This window comes from Falco peregrinus, chromosome 1, assembly GCF_023634155.1.
Source record: "Falco peregrinus isolate bFalPer1 chromosome 1, bFalPer1.pri, whole genome shotgun sequence".
Classification (NCBI taxonomy): Eukaryota; Metazoa; Chordata; class Aves; order Falconiformes; family Falconidae; genus Falco; species Falco peregrinus.
In genome coordinates, this window is record NC_073721.1 from 65,259,171 (window position 1) to 65,281,486 (window position 22,316).

Here is a 22,316-nt window from a genome sequence, read left to right on the forward strand (position 1 = left end):
CACCATGTGCGTCGCTTGCAGGAGTTCATTAGACTGTGGCTGTCCAGGTTTGGCAGTAGATAGGGGACTGGGGCCACGGGCAGTGGGCAGCTCAGCTGACTGTGTGCCCACGGGTGGCTGCTGCCTGCCCCAACCCATCCATTGCAGCGGCCAGGAGGCCAGCCCGCCCGGACAGAGCCGTCCTCCTGCGCGCCCTAGCTCGGCTCTGAAGGAGACAAACGGCCCATAGGTCCCTCCAAAAGGCCGTGCAGCCCGAGGGCGCAGCCGCTCCCTCGACGCTGCGCTCCTGAGCGCCGCCTGGGCGGGAAAACGACATCTCCCATGATGGCTAGCGGCCCGCCCGGCCGCAGCGCGCCCGCGGTGACGTCATCCCGACTACAATTCCCAGAGACGCGCGGCGGTGCGTGGCGCGGCGCATGCGCGCGGCTGCCACCCCTCCGGCCCCCGCGGCCCCGCTGCCGAGAAGACGACGAAGGCGGCAAGATGGCGCTCACCAGGTGGGTCGGGTAGGCCCCGTCCGGCTGGCCGCGCTCCTCCGGCCTCCCTGCGGTTTCCCGGCCGCTTGCGAGAGGCTTCGACCGGCGAAGGAGGCCGTGCTGCAGGGCCGCGGCTTCTCCCGGGCAGCGGGCCCGCCGGGCAGGCAGGAGGCCCGGCCGCGGCTGGAGGGAGGGCGGTGAGGGCCGGGGCGGGGGGCTGCCCTGCCCTGCCCTGCCCTGCCCTGCCCTGGCGGGAGGGGGGGTTGGTTCAGGGTGCTGTTAGTTGAGGGCTCTGCCTCCTAAGCGTGTTTTCTGTGAGAGGAAGGAGCTGCCCCTGCTCGGCTGGACGTGATCGGTTCCAGGGGGGTTTTGTCAGGGTTTCCTTAACCGTGAGTGAGGGCGAGAGGTCTTTGTTGTGAGTTACCGGGCCTCTCGCAGGGATCAGGAGTGCAGCTCTGGAATGCCAACTTTCTCGGAGGTGGACACTTGCTTAATAAAAGTGTAAAAGAGCTCCACAGTCTAGACGAGCTAGAAAAGGGGAAGTCACGAAATTGGGGTTCGACTTCTGGGCTTTGGCTGGGAGGTATGTGACGTTAGGGGGGAGGTCGGACAAGTGGAGTATTTTCTGTTTCTACTCTGTAGTGGTGGAAAGAATACACAGTGGGATGTGACCCTCCTGTTGGAGAATGGGCATTGTCACTGTCCTGTTCAAACATGATGTGAATGTGGATGAATTTACCGTCAGTTTTCATAGGAAACTTCCAAAATGCTGAGAAAACACACATTGCTTTTCCCTCTATAACTTCAGACGTTATTGCCCTCAGGTTTATGAATGTAGTACTCGCGTTTCATAAATTTCTTTCTTAATCTGTATGAAGTGTAAAGAAAGTAATAATATAGTCATGGACTCAAGCATAGTTGAGTGTCGCTGAGTGAAATGATCAGAACTAACCTTTTATGTCTTTCTGGTTTTGGTGGCTGTCTGTGGACATGCAGCTTTCTACCAGCTCCAACCCAGCTGTCTCAAGATCAGCTAGAACTAGAAGAAAGAGCAAGAGCTCAAAGATCTAGGCAGACTGCTCTGGTCTCATCACGAAGGGAACCTCCCCCATATGGTTACCGAAAAGGATGGATACCACGGGCGCTAGAGGTAGGTATTTAAATTCACACTTTAGTAGTGTGTCTGCTGATGGGAAAAAGAAGTCTGTTTTCTGAAGCAGAAATAAACTCCGAGCATCTTGAGTGTAGCTCAGAATTGTGCAAAGCCTTACCACATGCACCATTTCCATCCAGACAGCTCAGTATATTCTTGGGTTGAGGGAAGATGTTGTAATTCACCAAACTGCTTCAAACGTTTGATGGTAAACAGGATAAGGATTCTTCCATTCAGAGGTTGTTGTGTTGTAACATGGAAATGGTCTTTTCAGTTTACAGTCTGCGAATGCAGGGTTTCTCTGAGAGAGACATCTATATTATTTCTCAGTCGTTACTTGTTAAATGAACATTCCGGATTATAACTTGAAGAAGTGAACATGTGTATGTCAGAGAAGAGAGTGCTCAGGTGTATTCTGTTCTTAGCATAATAAATAGCTGCTATTGGGGGAGGTTGTTAGGCTTGGAAGGAAACTTAATTTGTTAGATACTCATTGATAAGTGCGTTACTGGCAGAAGGGTTTTGGACAGTGCTGTGTGTATTTAGCCGTAATCCTTGACACTTTAATTTTAATTGGCAATGATAAAAGGTAGAAGGGTAAATACAGATCTGTAGCTCTGATTACAAACCTGTTTTAGTACAGCTTCTCACTGTGAGCCACAAAAGCTTGCAGATTTTGAAATGGCACTTAACATCTGAGACTTTCTTTGATGAGTCATGAGCCAGTGCTCTTGGGACAAAGCGTGCTGTTGAGGTTTTGATACAGTATTTCATGTGTGATCCTGCCTTGTTCCAAATACCATAATTTCATGAACTACTAACAGCCTTGCCCTCATTTATGTTTAAGTCCCATTTATGTAAAGATGGATCCAACACTACCCTGGTGATTCTTTAGTGCTAGGTAAGGTGACTTCAAATAGCAGTTCCAGTGGTTCTCTAGAAGAAAACGTTTTTGTATGGGTTCAGTATTTAATAAAGTTTATGATGTTAAAAATTATACCTTTGTTATATCCAGTATAGGGTTTCCTCCCTACACTGTTGATGACTAAGTTAGTATTCTAGTGCTTATTCTTTCTGAGCGTTAGTAAAAGAACTTCTTAACAGGTGATGGAAGGTTTTCAAAGTTTCCAGCATCACTGAGCCATAAAGTGATGCACATTTCCAAAAGACTGATAAGGACTCCTTTCTGCCTCAAACAAATGCAAATTCTTCAAGAGCAGTAAATTCTTCCAAAGCATAACTGTTGTCCAGTGATGCTGGAATTCCATTGTTAGAAGAACCAAGATTGTTCTTAATAGATCACTTCATAGTTATGCAAAAAATTTTGAGGAATGACTGACTTTTGTTCTGGCTAATACTTCAGCATGATTCTGTAACTAATTGTTGAATGCAGGTCATGCAGTGGAAGACTTTAAATAATGGAAGCAGTATTTCAGTGAGCGCTTAAAGATGGTGTAAGCATGTTCTTTTTTAGAAGGAAGTGTTCTGCTCGTTCATGCCAGCCTCACTCCACGCCCTCTTTGCAGTGGTGTTAACTATTTGGTCATGTGGTGAGCGTGGAGGGAGATCAGTCTACCCAGGACACCCATTATTCTTCTTTGATCTGGTTCATTATCAGACCCCATGTAAGCAGTGCCATTGCAACAGGGGGAGGGGGAGATGCTTATGCTGCTTCAAGCAACTGCTTTCTCTGAAGAGTTGCATTTGAAACTGTAGCCTGATGCTGGTTTATCAATCATACAGATTCTGTGTGCATCTTCGGTGTTACTGAGACTAGTTACTGGTCTGCTTTAAGAGGGCTTTTCGTTATCTGCTCATTAAATGCTTTTACAGCAACATGTTGAATGAGAGAGGAAGTACCTCTGTTGGGTGTTGGCCCAGTTTTCAGTATATTCACGTGTTGAAGTAAGGAAACAGGATAGCTTGCTATCTGTACCATTGTAAACCTATGAGCTACAGTTTTTGAAAGGAATTGAAAGCTTTTTCTTCATTATGGTATGAAAAGCAACGAATAACGAGTAGAAATTTTCATCAAAAAATGCTGCGCTTGTAATTTTAGTTTTTCCACAGTTGCTTTATTGCAGAAGGTAAATTTTGGGGGTTTTAATTAATAATTTGCATATGAATTAAATACTTAATCATGTATTGTCTGTAGCATAGTAGTGCTTGCACATTCGTCGGTGATAAGGGCTCTTGCTCTGTGCAGGGAGTAAGTGCTGCAAGATGTCTATGCACTTCAGTGTCTTTTAATAAGTGTAAGTTCTATAGCCCATTGCTGTCTTACCCAGCTAAAACAATAAAGTTACTGGAGCATTCTGGCCATGTTTGATTTGGTTAAAATCAATCCACTCTTCTCATTCCATTTCCCACCCTTGCAAATGTTTATACCATGTTTTTGTCTTTCAGTCATTCACTACTTTTTCTTTTATGCAGGATTTTGGAGATGGAGGTGCTTTCCCAGAAATTCATGTGGCCCAATATCCATTGGATATGGGCCGAAAGAAGAAAATGTCCAATGCTTTGGCTGTTCAGGTGGATGCAGAAGGAAAAATAAAATACGATGCAATTGCTCGACAAGGACAATCAAAGGACAAGGTAATATTTCTTCAAATATGTAGACTGGCATGTACACCTGGAAAAGTAAGTATATGCAGTGTGTACATACAAAACTCACTGGTCTGGCATTAGCCAAATGGATTGTGTCCTGTTTCCTTAAAGTTTAAGAACTGAAAGTGTCAGACAAACATGAACATTTTGACTGGGATCACTGTGTGATCTTCTCTGTTATGTAATTAAAAGCTGAGGCAAAAATAGTGAGTCTACACAAAACTTACTTGATAGCTTAGCAGCTTTTGTTAGAGAGCTTTCCGGTGAAGGCAAGAAACTGAAAACAGGCCTGATTACAGGCAGCCTTATTTCAGTGTGTAGAAAGAGGGAGCAAAAAAAAAAAAGTCAAAACACAGTTCAGCTTTCAGAATACTACACCTTGAGCCTTACTAAGTTAACATTTGACTCTCTTGGCTGTTTTCAGTATTGTTGGGTGCTTTTTTTTCCTCTCTTCAGTTGCCCCAGAAAGTATTGCCAGTGCTTATACTCCAAAATTTTTGTGCTGAGTTCAGTGATGGCAAGATTCTCACTGAATTTAATGGGAACCAACTTCAGTTTCCTGTGTACAGCAGCCTTTCTAAAACCAGATGACACCTTATGTTGACATCCTAACTAGTATTGAGGAGATCAGATACTTGGGTCTCCTAAGTCCACATTGAGGACTATTTGCATGTGCTTTTTCAAATGTAACAAAATGGACTACATGGAAACCTTAATTCACTTAAGCAAGTTTTGGAGACTGGAAAACTGCTGAGGCATGACCAAATGTATGACCAGCTGCTTGTTACAGCAAGCATCTCCTGTAAAGGATAGGGTAATCCGAAGAATATCTTAGAAAAGGGTTAACTACATGGGGTGTTTTACCTAATAGTTATGAGTAGTTGTTTTCAAAATAATTTGACTTCTCCTGCTGTAATGTAGTGTCATGGTTTAACCCCAGCTGGCAACGAAGCACCACACAGCTGCTTGCTCACTCACCCCTGCAGTGGGATGGGGGAGAGGATCATGAAGACTAGAAGTGGGAAAACTTGTGGGCTGACATGAAGACAGTTTAATGGGTAAAGCAAAAGCTGTGCACGCAAGCAGGGCGAAACAAAGAATTGATTCACCACTTCCCATTGGCAGGCAGGTGTCCAGCCATCTCCAGGAAAGCAGGACGCCATCATGTTACTCGGGAAGACAAACTCCGTAACTCTGAACATGCCCTCTTCCTTCTTATTCCCCCAGTTTACATACTAAGCATGATGTTCTATGGTATGGAATATCCCTTTGGCCACTTCGGGTCAGCTGTCCTGGCTCTGTCCCCTCCCAGTTTCTTGTGCACCTGCCCAGTTGGCAGAGCGTGGGGAACTGAGAAGTCCTTCACTTAGGGTAAGCACTGCTTAGCAACAACTAGAACGTCAGTGTGTTACCAACATTATTTTCATACTAAATCCAAAACACAACACTGTACTAGCTACTAGGAAGAAAATTAATTCTGTGCCAGCCAAACCCAGGATATTTAGAATGCCTTGAAAAGCTTATGGATGTGTAATATGCCCAATGTCAGAAAGGTGGTATATCCTCATCCTGTGCATCGTGTTACTGCAGTACTTCTGGAAAAAAAGAAGTTACTTCAGTAGAGACTCTGTTGTCATGTGGTAGAATGTAGTCAGACTCAACAGAAACCACAACAGTAGCAATATTTTCATTGAGAAGACTATCAGTGGGCTTCCATTAGACTTTATGTAGTGTCTTGAATTATTTGTCAAGAAGAAGGTACTGAAATATTAATTACACTTAAAAGAATTCTGTGACAAAATATTTGGTACTGATACTAAATGCTTGATACAAAATAGAAATTTGTCTTACCCCAAAGCATAAAAAATAATTTGGAGCAGATCAGTAGACAAGAAGTAGACATACTGATTTTGGAGAAGCTGTAGGACAAATAAGAAACAAAAAAATTTAAATGAGAGTTTAACTACACTAATTTACAACTTGCCAGGTATGTCTTTACTTACTGTGGGATCAGATTTAGCTTTCTTATAATAGAACGTTCAGATAGGCATCTAAGTATATTTGGAGAAGAACTAGAAGAGATAGTAGGCTTTAGGCAAGAATTTTCCATATGGCATCTATAAAAAAGTACTAATATTCTCATGTATGCTCATGTGTGGCTCCTTCATAAGCCATACGTACATGATGGAAGAGATGTGTGGTTTTTCCAAAACTGAGGTCTGTAGAACTGGAATTAGGGTTTCATAACGCTAAGCTCTGCCTTATGGGTCAGCTTGAATCTGAGTGCATCCAGCTGGCTTTAAATGCTGAGATTAAAGATTGAGTATGTGATTCAAGGGGGAGTAAAAGTGGGGGAAAGTTAGGTACTGGAAAAAAATTCCGCTGGAAGTAGCAGAACTACTTTTTCTTGATTTGTATTGCAGGAGATGTATTGGCACAGATGTCATAGGGAGTAGCTCTTCAGTGATCTGTGTTGAGTTGAATAATGTGGAATATTTTCTGTAAGAGAATTTCTGATAGTACAGTGTCAGTAGGATTACATACAGAAATTTCATTATCCTGAGAGCTGCAGTCATAATTCAAATACTTCTCCAATCTTAATACTTAAGAGAAACAGATACTTAGCAGCCTGCCAGAAATGAGATGGAGTTTCTGATCCTATTCTATGAACTTTGGTTTGGTCTAGGTTAAGAAGCAAATTTTGCTTTTGTTACAGCTTATGGATTTTTTGGAAGTTGAATTTAGTATTCCGCCACCTTGTAGAGGCAGCACTCCCATCACCTAGACCCTGTCTCTGGATGGCTTGTCAGCAGTTTCTACTATTGCAGTGGTTCATCTCTCTTGCATCTGTTCCCTTACATAGTTGCTTCAGAGAATTTTCCTTGAAAAATGCAGACATAAATGAGAGAGTCTGACAAGCCTCCTGTCTGGGGCTGGCAGAAAGTCTCCTAGACGTGAAATGCTGGATAACGTTGATGAACCTGGACGCGTGACCTTATAGATCCAAGGGTAGAGTTCCGTCTGGTTGTCCAGATGAAGGATTTCCAGCATTAGCTGTGTGGTTAGCTATTGTGCTGCTATAGATTCTTCCCGTACTTTCTCTACTCACATTACTAAAAGCCAGGCTACAATAATGCATCAATATTGATATATTTTGGTGAGACTGATGCTCTGTCTCCTTATTAGGAAAATAAGGACATATAATTGTTTCCCGAGTTTTTATTAAGACAGAAGAGAGCGAAATCAAGGAGGGGAACTATTATGTCCATTACTTTTTTTCTGGCAAGTGCAGGGGTCGGATTTCTTGGTGACCCAAGGCTGTGGCTTAGAAGTTAAAGGAGGAAAAAAAGAACCACAAATCTTTCCTACAGTTGTTTTCTCAAGAATTTTGGTTATTTATTTGCCTTTGTGGTAGAATTTGGTTTGATGACTTATTGTCAGGTTTTTTTTTCTCTGGTGTATGTGCCAGGCTTACAACCACATAATTTGTAGAAACCATTCTTTGATGAGGAAGGAATTCATCCTGCAGTGCTCGATGGTAGCTTCTTGATTTACATGCTGCTCTGGATATACAGAATAAAATATGTTGAGGGGAGGGATTTATATGTTACAAACTAAGAAATTTCTGTCAAGACATCTGCGGCTGTTGGGTGTCTTGTGAAACTCTGAATGTGATTGATGTCTAAATTCTACCATGAGCTACAGTATATTATAAAAGTACTTAAGTAAAAATGTTTTTTCTGATGACAGTGGCACACAGACTTCTAATTGCTGCCTGTTAAGGCTGCCCCAGCCAGAAAGGGAATCATGTAGCTGTCCCAAAAATTGAGCATTTTGTTTCTGCCTGGGAGATTCTGCTTTTCAGTAGCAATCAAAATGAAATATCTGAAACACAGGCTGATGCTTCCTCTTAAATTTTGTAGATGAAAAATGTTAGTGGGTGGGCATACTACAATATCGAACAATCTGAGTCTCTGCTTTAATCTTGGATTAATAAAATGTCTCAGTATTACTGTTAAAATAAGGTAAATATGTAGAAAAACAACACAGTGCAACATCTTTATCTGCCTATGTCCTCTAAAAAGGACTCCAGTTAGAACATGCAACTCTATCAAAGTTTTTGATGGAGACAAATTTTTTTGTATTTTCAGGCTAGTTTAATCTATATATTAGCTTGCCATTTGCATGCAATACTTTAGGGTTTAAATAGTTCATGTAGTTCATTTGTATCTTGGTGTACTGTAGTTCTTAGAGCACCTCTTAGACTCTTTTTTTTATTTTCTTTTTTTTGTCTTCTGAGATACTCGCAGCTCTTTTGGCGTACTTTGTTCTTCATGCAGCAAGACAGTTGTCCTTGGTTAATTACCTTAGAGGAACACTGCTCTTCAGATGTCCTTCATTCAGCATCTGAGAAGCTAGGGTATTTTTTATACTAATTCAGAGGTTTAAAATTTTAGGAGTGAAGGCTGAGAAGCGGTAAATGGCTCTTGTGTGACAAATTAATGCTGAGGGTAATAGGTCAGTTTCGTAGTTGGACATGCACTTTATAATGAACTTGAAATAACAGCTGTAATGACTTTTAACCCTTTGAACTAAGACTTTCTGATGTTATTTTGTTGAACAATTGTGAAGCATTAATGCAATACAATAAATTTTTCCCTGTAGTCATCTAATGGTGTTCTTTGCCTATATTTAAAATCGGAGCTTAAAGTTACTGACAGCTAGCTGCATGTTGTATGAAGACTGAAGTACATACGTAACAGAAAGCATCAAGAACAGATTTCTGAAACATTTACTTTTTTCAAGAAAACCACAAGCATAATGAAATGAAAAAAATCTAGATGTTGAAAAAGACTTGTATCAATTTCTTAAGTAATCCATGAAAACAAAAGTACAAATGTAGATATTTTTTTTGTTGGTCTGTCTTGGGGACCCTGAAAAAGGAAAAGAATATGAAAGGGAAGTAGGAAACTAGCATCTAATCCCAACTCTGAGAGTGATTAACATCATATTTTATCAAATTGCTTCTTTTCTTCAATTACTCCATCTGTAAATTGGGGTCCCAGGTATATCCTTGTTCTGTGGGAGTCATTGAAGAATATGTAATTGTAATGCATTTAGAATTGTATACAAGTTTTAATTAGTACCTGAAGTGTAATCTAAGCCTGAAATGTTTCCTTTGATATATGTACAGTTATTCCTGTTTGCCAGCACTAATAAAATAAAATGTTTTCCAGGTTATTTACAGCAAATACACAGATCTTGTGCCAAAAGAGGTCATGAATGTGGATGATCCTGAACTGCAAAGACCAGACGAGGAGGCAATCAGAGAGGTATTTTATGCACTGATGTGCATAGCTATTGGTGGCATATTGTATGGTTTGCGTATATGATGAATGCACACTGTGGTATTTTTGTCTTCAGATAACAGAGAAAACAAGAGCAGCCTTGGAGAAATCAGTTTCCCAAAAAGTTGCAGCAGCAATGCCAGTTCGAGCAGCTGACAAACTGGCTCCTGCACAGTACATTCGGTATGTAGCACTGTGTGTGTGTACATGTAAGATGTGGTTACATATAAAATTGATTAAAATTGGGATATTCCTTGAATTTCTGAGAACAGAAATTGCTCTTGAATTCTGTTTTCCTGGAAGTAATATGAAACTGGCTTGCGTATTTTGAATTTATCCACTGATGACAAGCTAATTTGAAGTGGGTTGAAATACGCCTTAACATGTCATGAGTTGTGGCATTTTGTGGAGGGGTTATTGTTCTAGCAACAAAATACAGATTTGTCAGGGGCCACTAGTAATAATGCTGCCCTAAAAATAGTCTTTACTGGGAGTTTCAAGCCAAGGCAAGGCATGTAACAAAGTTCTTCCCTTATATAAAGTGAGCAGCTAGAAAGAATTGGGATTACTAGGAGGCTGAACCCCATTTTATGATGATTTTCTGCTGTAAATGCAGAAAAATTCCATGGCAGGGTTAGACTTGGCCTGAGGTGAATTCTGAAAAAAGTATGTGAAGAGGTTCTTAATAACCAGTAAGTAGTCACCAGGGATTCACAGACATAGGTAAAGAGTATTGGGACATGCTTAGTGTACTCTATTAGTTTGTTTCTTCTACTTCAGAATCTAGGTTAAAATAGGAGAATGTCGCCCTGGGAAGATATATTCTGTCTGGTGTCATTGAGTCTCTACATTCAGTAGAGTATCTTCTGTGCAGTTACCTGCTCATGGTGTTCACAGTGGAAAAGTCTTAAACTGGCGTAGATAAAATGAAAATGCAGCTGGAGCAGTGCACTGAGTAAAAATGGAGCTGGGCAAGGAATATCTAGCAGTTTGCAGAGAGAGAACTGAGCAATCTGATTGTTTTATTCAGGTACACACCCTCTCAGCAAGGTGTTGCCTTCAACTCTGGAGCAAAACAGAGAGTTATTCGGATGGTGGAAATGCAGAAGGACCCTATGGAGCCTCCAAGATTCAAGTAATTTCAAAACTTTTTCATGGCAAATACAAGATTCTGAGGTGTATTTCCATAAAATGTGCTGATTAGTAATTGTTTTCTTAATTGTTCAGAATTAACAAGAAGATTCCACGTGGGCCACCTTCTCCTCCAGCACCTGTAATGCACTCTCCTAGCAGAAAGGTATGAAATGCCATAGCTGTTCAGAGTTTTGAATTCTAGATGTATTCACAAGTTCTAATTTGATCTCGTTCATTTCTGTGCACCTTCCACTTACTGCTCTTTTGATGTGATGTTAAGTTATAAACTTGGTGCCCAGTGCAGTCTTTTTGGCTTTTTCCTATGTACCTTGTCAAAAGTTGAATAGATTTCTCATTTTATGCAGGGCTGTGTTGTTGGATTTATTCATGGCATGGATGAGTTGACTGAGGCTTTAGCCTTGGTACGCTGGTGCTGCTTTTAGACAACAACTATTAAGCTAATCCATAATGATGCTAATTTGTGTTACTAAGCATTAGCTCCTTCTGAGAGATGAGTGGAGGGGTGGTTCATCAGTTTCCTACAACTTGAACTGCTATTAAATGTGCAAAAATTAACAAGCCGGCTGTGAGTTCCGGTCTGTGTGAAAGAAGTTTTAAGAGGATGGCTGAAAAGCTGTTGTGACTTCATTCAATGTCGGCAAAGGTGCAGTGCGGAAATTAACATCTTATTGCTGCTGAGAAGAGTCGAGGGTTTTTTTGTAGTGGTGTCCTGAACTTTGAACTTTTAATTTATTTCAGAAGTTTCAGAGAAAGAAAACAGTATTTCCTTTTGCTGTAACTCTAAAGATTACTTTGCTTCTTTTCTTAAATCAGATGACTGTGAAAGAGCAGCAAGAGTGGAAAATTCCTCCGTGCATTTCAAACTGGAAAAATGCAAAGGTAATTAGGTTGTCATAAATTCATCTTTCTAATGTTGCACCCTGCTGGGAGACTTCTGTAAATGATTTAAGCTTGAATAGTACTGGTTTTAAACCTCTATAGGTTTAGGTAAACTGGTTGCTTCCAGCGTGGAGAACACATGATTTTACAACTTGTTTTTTCTGTTTGGCATATAAAGGGTTGTCAAACTGACAGGACTATAAAACTGAGAAAGAATGTGTTACTTCATGGCAGAGATTATGCATTCAGAGAGGAAAAGATGGCATTAGTTAAAATCTCCATAATAGTGCAGTGTGTGAAGTCTGAAACCAAAGTCTCTGGAGCTTGCAAAGTGAAGTCATCTAAACTGAAAAAGGAAAGGGTAATTCACAGAGAACTGAGCGTGTTTCTTTTTAATACTGCAGTCCAGATTTCTGGAAAGTTCTCCTTGTTGCATTCTTTCACTAGTTAGTTTTCATCACTGGTTAGCTATTTTTACTCCTTGTTTGCATAGGTATGTCCTGTCCCTTTGATTTTTATCAGCCAGTAAGTTTATGTTCAGAGAGAAAGGAGTATTTATAATTTGCTGCAGTAATTGGTCTAAGAGGCAGCCTCTTCAAATGGAGGAAGGAAAAGCTGCATGTTTGGATGGGTTTTTTTCTACCCCAACACAGCTGTATAACTGGGACTGATGCTAATCAGTAGATCAAATTTTAGGTTACAGATGCTAAAACCAAAGCAAAAATTTTGTAGAGTTCACTAAAGAATCTTAAAATATCATCTATAAATAATGATAGGTTTCAGCTTTTGAAAGCAAAATCGGCGTTCAGTGTCTCTTACTTTTGCTGGTGGCCTTGCCCCTTACTTTCTCATTTTGAATCGGCTAACCTCTTAACAGGTATGAAAACAGTTTAGGGAAAACAGTTTTTAGGCACAAGTGGTAAAACAGACTGGGAAAGCTATTATCTGTAGTTCTTAATACAAAGCAGAGTGGTCCTCATCAATCAAAAACTGTCATTCGTAGTAAGATGTAACTTGAAGGGAAATTGTGACACAGATTTGGGGAGAGTGTGGAATTGGAGCAAAGCTTATTACTACCTGCCATAAATTTGAAGTACATATAAAGGAGGGCCATCGGGGTGTATTAATGATGGGCTGTGAGTTCTGTGTGTGTTCTTGTTTTCTTACGCAATAAATGTAGCAATGTTCATTATTACAAACAATGTTAGTTTCTGTGGTTAACTGCCTTCGTTTTCTCTGTAGGGTTACACCATTCCATTAGATAAGCGCCTGGCTGCAGATGGCAGAGGATTGCAGACTGTTCATATTAATGAAAATTTTGCCAAGCTTGCTGAGGCTCTCTATATAGCTGACAGAAAGGTCAGGTGGTTGTCTAAACTATTTTGTTTCATGTGGTTTTACCTTCTTTTGCTTATTTCCTTGGGAAAATCAACAATGAATAGGGTATAGCTTTTTGATTTGTCTTGCTTCTTGACTAACATAAGACGTAAGGTCTTACTCCCACTATCTTCGAATCCGTGGCTCAGTGTGGGCTAAATTATTGGCGGTGATGGGTCTCGTTTCTCTCAGCTCTACATGCTGTGGTTGTCTGGCTTTGAACTTTCTTTTTGTGGCTTGATTCCTGCCCTGTTTACTGAGTAACTCCAGGACAGAAGATCTGCTTGTATCCCAGGTACTAGCTTTCTTTTTAACTGTGTTTTATGTGTGCAGGCTCGTGAGGCAGTAGAGATGCGTGCCCAGGTGGAGAGGAAGATGGCTCAGAAAGAAAAGGAGAAACATGAGGAAAAGCTCCGAGAAATGGCTCAGAAAGCCAGAGAGAGAAGAGCTGGGATCAAAACCCATGTTGAAAAAGGTACATTTCTTTGTTTTTAAGATGCTATGGGGTTTTTTTAGCACTCTCTGAAGTATGGGTTTGGAGAAATAACCTGAGAACTTAAAATACCTAAATATCAACTGTAATTTCTAAGCATGACGTCTGTTCTTCATGTCTTTACTTGATCAGCTAGTGAATTAGTTTAATTCACTGGCTGGTTTGATGGGATCTGGATTTGAACCTCACAGTAGTTTGTGTATGCAGATTTAGGACGCTGTTGAGAATTTCAGAGTTGTTAATAATCAGTGAAAGGAATGGCTTTCGTGGACTGTTATAAACGAATTAATATATTATGTTTTTATAATAGGCTTGTTGCAGATGAAGAGTGACTTTGTTTACAAGAATTAAATCATCTTGTTAAGTTTTCAGAGATGGTAAATGCAATATTCTGTCTCTTGTACTGTTATAACTGGTCTTGCAGAACTGTAGTTCTGTTGGCCTCAAGGCCCAAGACCTGCTAACTTAACTAAATCATACCATTGTGATAAGTGTTATATTTTGAACTAAATGACACTTCAGAGATCAAGACGCTGAACTTACAGAGCAGTTACCATCACTCTAAAAGCTGGAGGGATATGGTCATACGGTGCCAAATGCTGTAGCTGGGATGGCCTAACCTGTTGCCAGCAGGCTGGGGACTGGCTGGCTGGAGAGCCACTCTGTTGAAAAGGACCTGGGAGCCCTGGTGGACAATCCACTAAACACAAGCCGGCAGTGTGCCCTGGCAGCAATAATGCCAAGGGCATACTAAGCTGCATCTGCAGGTGTAACCAGTAGGTCAAGGGAAGTAATCAGTTCCTTTTACTGGTGACCAGTTAAGACTGTGTCTGGAATACTGTGTCCGGTTATGGACCCCCAGGTACAAGACTGATAGTGGTAAAAAACTGGAGAGGGTTCAGTGGAGGGCCATCAAAATGGTTCAAGGGGCCAGAGTATCTGCCTCATCAGGAGATGCCGAGGAAGGAAGCTTGTTCTGCCAGGAGATGTGGCTTTAGGGGACACTTTAGGGACTCGGGAGCTTTCCTGACTCTACAAGGGGATCGTTAGAGCTCTTCACTAAGCTGTACAGTGGGAGAATGAGACAGTGGTCAAAAATTAAACCAGGAGGTTCCAATTACGTGTGTGGAGAAAAATGTTCACCATGAGGACGAGCAGCAGTGAAAAGGCTGCCCAGGGAGGGTGGAGATCTCTGTCCATGGAGGTTTTCCCCACCTGAGTGGACAAAGCCCTGAACAACCTGGTTTGAATTCAGCATTGATCCTGCTTTCAGCAGGAAGTTGAACTAGAGACTCTCTTCCAACCTGAGTGATTCTCTGATACTGAGTGTTCTTCAAAGCACTTAGATGCCTGTGTGTTTGAACAGTATTTTTACACTTCAGAGATAGAAGTATGATAATGATGATCTGTAGGTGTTTTAGGATGTTAACTTCTAGATGGACAAGTATTTTAAGCTCTTGAAAGTTGAGACAATGTAGTTACTGGCTGTGTCTGCTTTATCTGTCTTGTCAAGGACAGTTAATCACTTGTGGCACAAGAAGGCTGTGGTTTTCCATGTGTTCTGTTTGTTTAAAGTGTAACATTTTAAACAGTGCTAAGGGTCACATCTCTTCTGTAAAACACTGAATTGAATCACTGTGCCACTGTCTGTGGCATAGTTAATTCAAACTTCAACTATTTGTCTATAATGAGCAATCTTGCATTTGTTCAGAGGATGGAGAAGCTAGAGAAAGAGATGAAATTAGACATGACCGACGCAAAGAGAGACAGCATGACAGAAATCTTTCCAGGGCAGCCCCTGACAAAAGGTGAGTCACAAAGGAAAGCTGCTTTATTCCTCCACTGGCGCCGGCTTGCCCACCAGGGAAGCTGTTACACGGAGCTTCCTCTTGCTTGATAGGAGTGCCTGAACGTTACTTTGGGGAGATACTGGTATGAAGCACTGTTCATTCATTGCATGCAATGGTGTTACTGTGCTAGCGTGTTGCTGTACTCGTCTACATTTAGAATTTTCCAGATGAAAGGAGGAGGGGGCACTGCTGGCTTCGGGTAGGTTTTCCTGTAGCAGAACTTCAGTATATTGAGATTTAATTAATATGTTGACCGCAAAGGTTGAAACCTGGATCCTGTAACTTCAGTGAGACCAGAGTATCATTAGTGGCTTTGTTTCTTGAAGCTGTTCATTTGAAGGAAGCTTGGATTTATGAGTGTAGGCTGAAGTATCTTGTTTGCCCAAGCTAGTGAGATTTCTGAGCACAAGTGGTTTCTGGAGGCTTAAAATCTCTAATATCTTAAAATTAGATTGCTTTGCCTTCCCAGAATATAATTACACTGGTTCTTGCAAAAAATAAATATGACATTTTAGACTAAGTCAGCTTGATATAAATTGCAGATAGTGGAAAGCAAATTTAAATGTCATGCCCAGCTGAACATAACTTTCCCAAATGTTTCCTTTGCCAGGAGACAAATTTTAAATGTTACCTAGTAAGGAAGGGCAACAGTCAAAATCTGGCTCCTGAGGCAAAGATTTAGCAACTAATACAGGATCAGGTTGCAGCTGAGCATGTCAACAAATACGGTTTACTGACCTAATAAAACTTAACATTTTTAATTCAGGTCAAAGCTGCAGAGAAATGAGAACAGAGATATCAGTGAAGTTATTGCCCTGGGGGTGCCCAACCCCAGGCCATCCAATGAAATCCAGTATGACCAGAGGCTGTTCAACCAGAGCAAGGTAAAAATACCTTTTCACATCTGTGTAGCTTTCTGTGAGAGCATGCTCATCCTTCCTTAGTGGGTATGGCTAGAATACTGAAGGGACCCTGTTTGCGTGGTTGGTGTGGATATACTTTGAAAGAAGTCTCTACACAACTGGTCAGAAAACTATTGATCTCCTTTATCCATAGCTGATGCAAAAAAAATGGAATATTCTGAATGTGTAAGTGGATTAAAGTGTTTTTGTTGTGGTTTTCCTCATTGGGGTGCGGGGAGAAAAAAGCTATTTTGCCTTCAAGCTGCAGTGACCTCCTTTTCTTCTTGTGTATGAATGTACTGACTGAATAAGGGAAATCTGCTCAGGGAGAGAAGCAAGTAAATACTTTCTATTCCCATTATTGCTTATGTTAAAAATCCTTCTGAAGATATAAATAGTTAACAGCAACATTTATGTTCCCTGAGCTTCATACTGTTCAGAGATGAAAAAGTAGATTAGGCTTCAGAAAGTCCCTGAATAGATCTGCAGTTCGTCAGTCGTTCTTTTTCACATATCCAGTGAAAGACTTGCAGGCAGAAGGGAAAGCTGATGAACCAAAAGTGAACGAGCAGGCGCTTCTACTTTCAGAGTTTACATAAGCCTCTATGTGATTTGGATCCATCAGCTTAAATCATGTTTTCCAGAAATTCTGAGTAATACACATTTTTGTAGGGTTGTACTTGGCTATTATAGACAGCTGTACTTGCAGGGCAGACTGAAATGATCCGTTATTCTGAAACATTAGTGGCCTGTAATCCTTCCTCTTGCTCTCTGGGAGAGCAGAAGTGGCCCTGACTGAGGCTTGCAGTGATTGTGTCACATCCTCCGGACTTGACCCCAGATCCAGAACCGCTTATATCCTAATGAAGTGCTTAAATGACACAATACCGTCTTTTGTGTATCTGTGACACCATCAGTGTATCCTGATGTTAAAACAAATGAGCTGAAATTGTGCAGACTCACTGCTGTTCTTTTCTTCTTTACAGGGTATGGACAGTGGCTTTGCTGGAGGAGAGGATGAAATTTATAATGTTTATGACCAGCCCTGGAGAAGTGGCAAGGATATGGCCCAAAACATCTACAGGCCAAGTAAAAATGTGGATAAGGACATGTACGGTGATGATTTAGAGGCTCGAATAAAGACCAACAGGTAAGAAAATAAAGTTAAGAAACGGTCTTAATTTGTAACCAGAGTACTATCAACTGAGTATCACCTCTTCTTCTGCAGGTTTGTTCCTGACAAGGAATTTTCTAATTCGGATCGTAACACAAGAGGGAGGGGCAGAGATGGACCAGTCCAATTTGAGGAGGATCCATTTGGTTTGGACAAGTTTCTGGAAGAAGCTAAGCAACATGGTGGTTCTAAACGGCCATCGGACAGCAGCCGCCCTAAAGAACATGAGCATGAGAGCAAAAAGAGGAGGAAGGACTGAATGCCTCTGCTCGTGAGAGGTAAAGAAATGGACTAGACGCTTGGACTTCATGCAGAAGGCGTTTTTAGTATCAGAGGTGTATAGGGGGATGGCACTGTAATGCAGCAGTTCACGACTCTTGTCACAGCTCTGGTGTGGATATATACACACACTAATTCTTCTACATAGGACAGCTACCCCTGGAGCGTGGAGAAATGGTGACCACTTTGAAGCATTTCACAAGGGAATTATTCTTTAGCAGGTGTTCTGACTTTTGATTCCCTGTTGCCCAGCATCTCAGGGTAAGAATGTAGCCTCTCCCTTCAGCTTTTAGGTTTTGTAGGTAGCTAAAGCTTTTACTTCATCTGTTTGAAGCTTTCCTGCTGTATATAATTACTGTTCTATGCTGTCATGAACGCTAGGGAGTTTACGACTTAATGTTTCTTTAGTGCGTCTATACAGTTTATTTGAACAAGGAGGGGAACCAGCTTGATTCTGTTTAAAAACAAATACTCACTCATAGTTTCTCCATAACCTTTATTTTAGTTCCTTTACATTTAGTGAAATAAAGCCTCCTTCCACCGCTCATTCACTTTGGTTCTTTCTTTGACTGAGTCTTCTATAGGGCAGCTGTTTGAGAGTAAGCTGAAAACAATGGAAATTATTTAAATTAGCTAGGAAAAAAGGTTTGATATTTTTCATTTCTGATCTTCTAAAACATTCGTATGGAAAGTGGAAGATGGGTTTATAACCGGTTCAGTTTCATGCGCCATAACCCCAAAAGCTAAGCTCCTGTTGGGAGAGCTGAATATAATTTGCACAGCAATTGCTAGTTGCATCAGCAAAACGCATCTTGAAAGCTTGGGCTTTCAAGTGGAACTAATAGAAGGTAACTGTCTAAACCTAGCCTGGAACGAAGTGGGGAAAGTGCTCCTGTATTTTGGTTCTAGAGAAGCTTGCATTTTTGAAGAAATTAAGCAAGCTAACTACTACCTACCTTCTGCTTTTTATTTTGCTATAAAGAAGTCTCTTAGCTCTTGCACCTTTTGTGTGGGTATACTCTTCAAACCCTAGGCAGTTAAGTGAATGTGGCTATCGTACAGCTTCAGGAATAAAAAGCGGCAAAGTAATTTCCAAGAAATTGACACTAAATACTTATCTGTGCTGTTCCCATACTTAATTTGATAACTGCATACAGGTAAGTTTTTTTAGTTGCAGCCCAGTTCAGGAGGGATCAGCCCATTGCCTGGCTTGTCACAGTTTACAACTGAAGTTGGCAAATGACTCCTTCATTTCCCCTTCCATTTTGTAACTCTGAGGTCAGTTCTTCTTAGGAATAGGTACCAAAGTAACCACAACCAATGATGTACGAACCATGTCAAGCAAAATACTTTTTATCACAGACAACATCCTGAATCCCTGAAGTCTCTTGCCAATTCATTTTACTCTTTGTACTTCCTAGCAGTGGAAGCCTCAAAATGAGAAAAGAGTTGTCAGAAAGATACTGAAGAATTCTTAGTAATTACTCAAAGATGAGAGTTGATAGTGTCTGTCATAACAGCCTCCTTGTTGCTTATGGTTATGGTTTCACTCTGTACTACTGAGTGAGTAGCTAGGTCAGCCGAAGCACATGTAAGTCTACAAGAAAATCCCCTTAGTAATTTGCCTCTATTTAGCGAGCATTTTAGATGCAAGTTTCTAATGGCTTTGCGCAGCCATTGACTCCCTGTCCTTTCTCCCTTACCTGTCAACACCACTGCATATTAAAGGTTTGGAAAGTGGTGGGATGGTCATTTCCATGCTCTTGTTTTGCTGCAGTGAAGCTAGATGATACAGCTGTCTGGCTCTAACTGACCAGTCAATGACAGACACCTTTGTATAGGTACTAGACCAAATGTTTTTAACTGATGGAGATGGCAAGTTAAAAAAAAAGCTGCACTGAAGCTAATTTAAAGTTACCTTGAACACATGAAAGTGGGCAGCTGATTTTTTCCAGTACAAAATGATGGCTGAAGAACTTTCACTAAAGCTCAAAGCTTAGCTTTACATTGTTTGTCATCTTCCCCATGCCACTCAGCATCCAAATTAGATGCTGGAATCCACCTGCACAGAAATCTCTATTACAAATAACAGCTAGTTGTATGGCAGTTCCTGAACAGTTTTACTGCATTCATATTCCTTTAGCTTAGCATAGGAAGAGATTTTGATTTCTGGTATGTGATCTCTCTGATACCTGTATGATCTCAGACCCTAATGAATTGAGGGATGAATAAGCAAAAATACTGATTATTTAAAAAGCATACTAAGTGACAAAATGCTTAATCACACTTGGAATGAATATGGCAATATTTTGATGTTACTATGTCCAACCAAAGGCAGAATTAAAGAGCTCAAATCATTACATTACTTCAATAAAGGAATTGGCACATTACCCTGGCACCTTCAAGTATGTGGGAGTCCTGCTGAAACACATTCTGAAGGTCGCTGGGAGTTGAGAATTTAATCCAGCAATAACGTCTGTGAAAGCCTGTATCTTTATCCTAGTCAGCAGTGTAAAAAAATAAAATCCAGTTACTATAGAAAACACTCACATAGGCTATTAAAAACTTTCCATGGATATTCAATTTGACAATTCGGAAGTTATCAGAGAAATCAGTACACCTACTATTTCAGAAGCCTTTTTCACACTTTAAGACATGTACTCTCATTGGCAGCATGCAGGGGCCTAGCAGAGGCTGTTCTGCATCCCCTTCTCTCCATTTGAGTCCAGCAATCATAAAAAAATTAAACTATAACTTAAAGACTAGAATAATGCATAGCTGGTTGCTTTAAACTGCAGTAGTTACCTACTATTAGGGCAGTCACAACAGAACTGACATTTAAATGGCTGCCTGATTTGAAAATAAGCCTGCCACAGTACTTGAAAAGCACTGAAGAAGATAAAGCAGCTGCTTAAGATACTAAGAAAAGAGGCTGCAATTCAAGATGACAAGCACTAACTGCGCTGAAAAGAAAAAAAAAGTTTAACTTTTGAGAATAATTTGGCAGTGGGAAAAGACAGTTGTCAGTAGAGAGAAGATAATGCTGAAAAGCCAGATGTACCGGAGTGGCTTTTATCCCAGCTCTGATCCCCAGAGTTCACAACAGCTCTGCCGCTCTGATCAGGCATGACTGGCTGCGCTTCCAAACACCGGTGAAGTTTTCACACACAAGGCACTGTAGTCACACTGCCCTGTTTCAGTATCCCAGTAATGTCTTAATTAGGGTTTCTTACGCTGCTGGCAGATTTTTGTACCTCTGGCAGTTTTAAGCATTAACAAACACTCCTAAAGTAATCACTGAATCAAAACAAATAGACATGCACCAGTTAGGCTTTAATCAGTGATGGAGGCAGGTTTTCGGTAAGCTGCCAGCCTTGGCAATGAAGCAATGCATTCCGTCCTGCGCCTGAGGAATAGAGCATGGCAGGCACACACCAACGCTTGAGCATTCAGACCGTTTCAAACTATCTTTCTCCACTTCCAAACTAGTCCTCAGCTGGCAGGGAAACCATCAGCTTGCTAACTGAAGTTCAGTGCACACTAATCATTGCTCCACATGGAGAAACAGGAGCAGGCAGAACCTCTACTCCTTAGCAATGACCTGCAACTTACCCGTAACAGTGGGAAAGGAACGCTTTTTTTTCTCCTTTACTTTTCTAAGAAGCTGCACTAGATAATATTATCCCTAACCTACATGCTCAGAAGATAAATAACCTAAACAGCAGAGGCATGAACAGCTGACAGCTTGGGAGCATCCTGAAATGGTAGGCTTTGTGTTAGTCCCGCGCTCCGGATGGGGTATGAACGCACAGCAGGAAAAGACTGCAGGTTCATACCCACACCTTTGCATTTGTTAGGCCAGCGAGACCAGGCACACGAACACTTTCTTGTCTGTCAAAATAAAGACAACGTGACAGAGAAGTTCAAATCACTTTTAGGTTATTTTTCCAGAAACAGCAGCACCAACAGGATCCGAGGGATGCGCTTTTCTGAAGCTCTTTCAAAGCCAGTGGCAAGCAGGAGGCCTCAGCGAGGCCTGCAGGAGGCCCGCAGCTCACGGACAGGGGAGGCACCCGCCGGGGTGAGGAGCCACTAGGGGGCGCTCCCAGCGCCCGCTCCGAGCGCCGGGTGGGCTGCAGGCCGCGGCGCGGGAGCAGCGGAGCCGCCTCCGGGGCCGGGCCCACCCTGCGGGACGGGAACCCGCCGGCCGCTCTTCCTCGCTTTACCGAGAAGCCACGAACAGCAGCCCGGAGAGAACGCCCGGGTACTCACAAACGGCAGCTGGCACCTCTGCACCGACCCGAACTGGGAGAAGTACTCCTTCAGCTCCTCTGTGGGGGAAACGCGCGCTGGGTTACACGGGCCCGGCACCCCCGCGGCCCCACGGCCTGTGCCGGCACACGCGGCGGGACCGCCTCCCTGCCTCCCTCCCACCGGCGGGGGCGAGGCGGGTGGCGCTGACTCACTGTGCGACACCGTCCAGGGAACATCAGTCACGAAGAGATCGAACAGCCTCCGGGAGCGGCGCACCACCCGCACGGCGCTGGCCGCCGCCATCTTGGGAGCCGCAGCGGAAGGGGGCGCCCGGCCCGGCCCGCCCCGGCAGTGAGCGGCGCCGCCCGT

The 22,316-nt window shown here is 42.1% G+C and overlaps 2 protein-coding genes across 2 annotated transcripts; one reads left to right on the forward strand and one right to left on the reverse strand.

Moving 5' to 3' along the window:
* Window positions 1-459: 459 nt before the first annotated feature.
* On the forward strand, window positions 460-18,240 carry SNW1 (SNW domain containing 1). The gene is made up of 14 exons (XM_005243887.4): window positions 460-497; window positions 1,473-1,626; window positions 4,063-4,224; window positions 9,474-9,569; window positions 9,661-9,767; window positions 10,615-10,719; window positions 10,812-10,881; window positions 11,553-11,618; window positions 12,861-12,977; window positions 13,329-13,470; window positions 15,200-15,296; window positions 16,105-16,222; window positions 17,227-17,390; window positions 17,469-18,240. Exons 1-14 carry the CDS (start codon window positions 484-486, stop codon window positions 17,671-17,673), a joined length of 1,617 nt encoding a protein of 538 aa, XP_005243944.1. The 5' UTR covers window positions 460-483; the 3' UTR covers window positions 17,674-18,240.
* Window positions 18,173-22,312, reverse strand: SLIRP (SRA stem-loop interacting RNA binding protein). Its single transcript, XM_055793965.1, has 4 exons — window positions 22,160-22,312; window positions 21,966-22,024; window positions 20,085-20,192; window positions 18,173-18,297 (listed from the first exon to the last, which is right to left on the reverse strand). The coding sequence occupies exons 1-4, from the start codon at window positions 22,248-22,250 to the stop codon at window positions 18,238-18,240; spliced, it is 318 nt and encodes a 105-aa protein (XP_055649940.1). The 5' UTR covers window positions 22,251-22,312; the 3' UTR covers window positions 18,173-18,237.
* Between the last annotated feature and the right edge of the window lie 4 nt (window positions 22,313-22,316).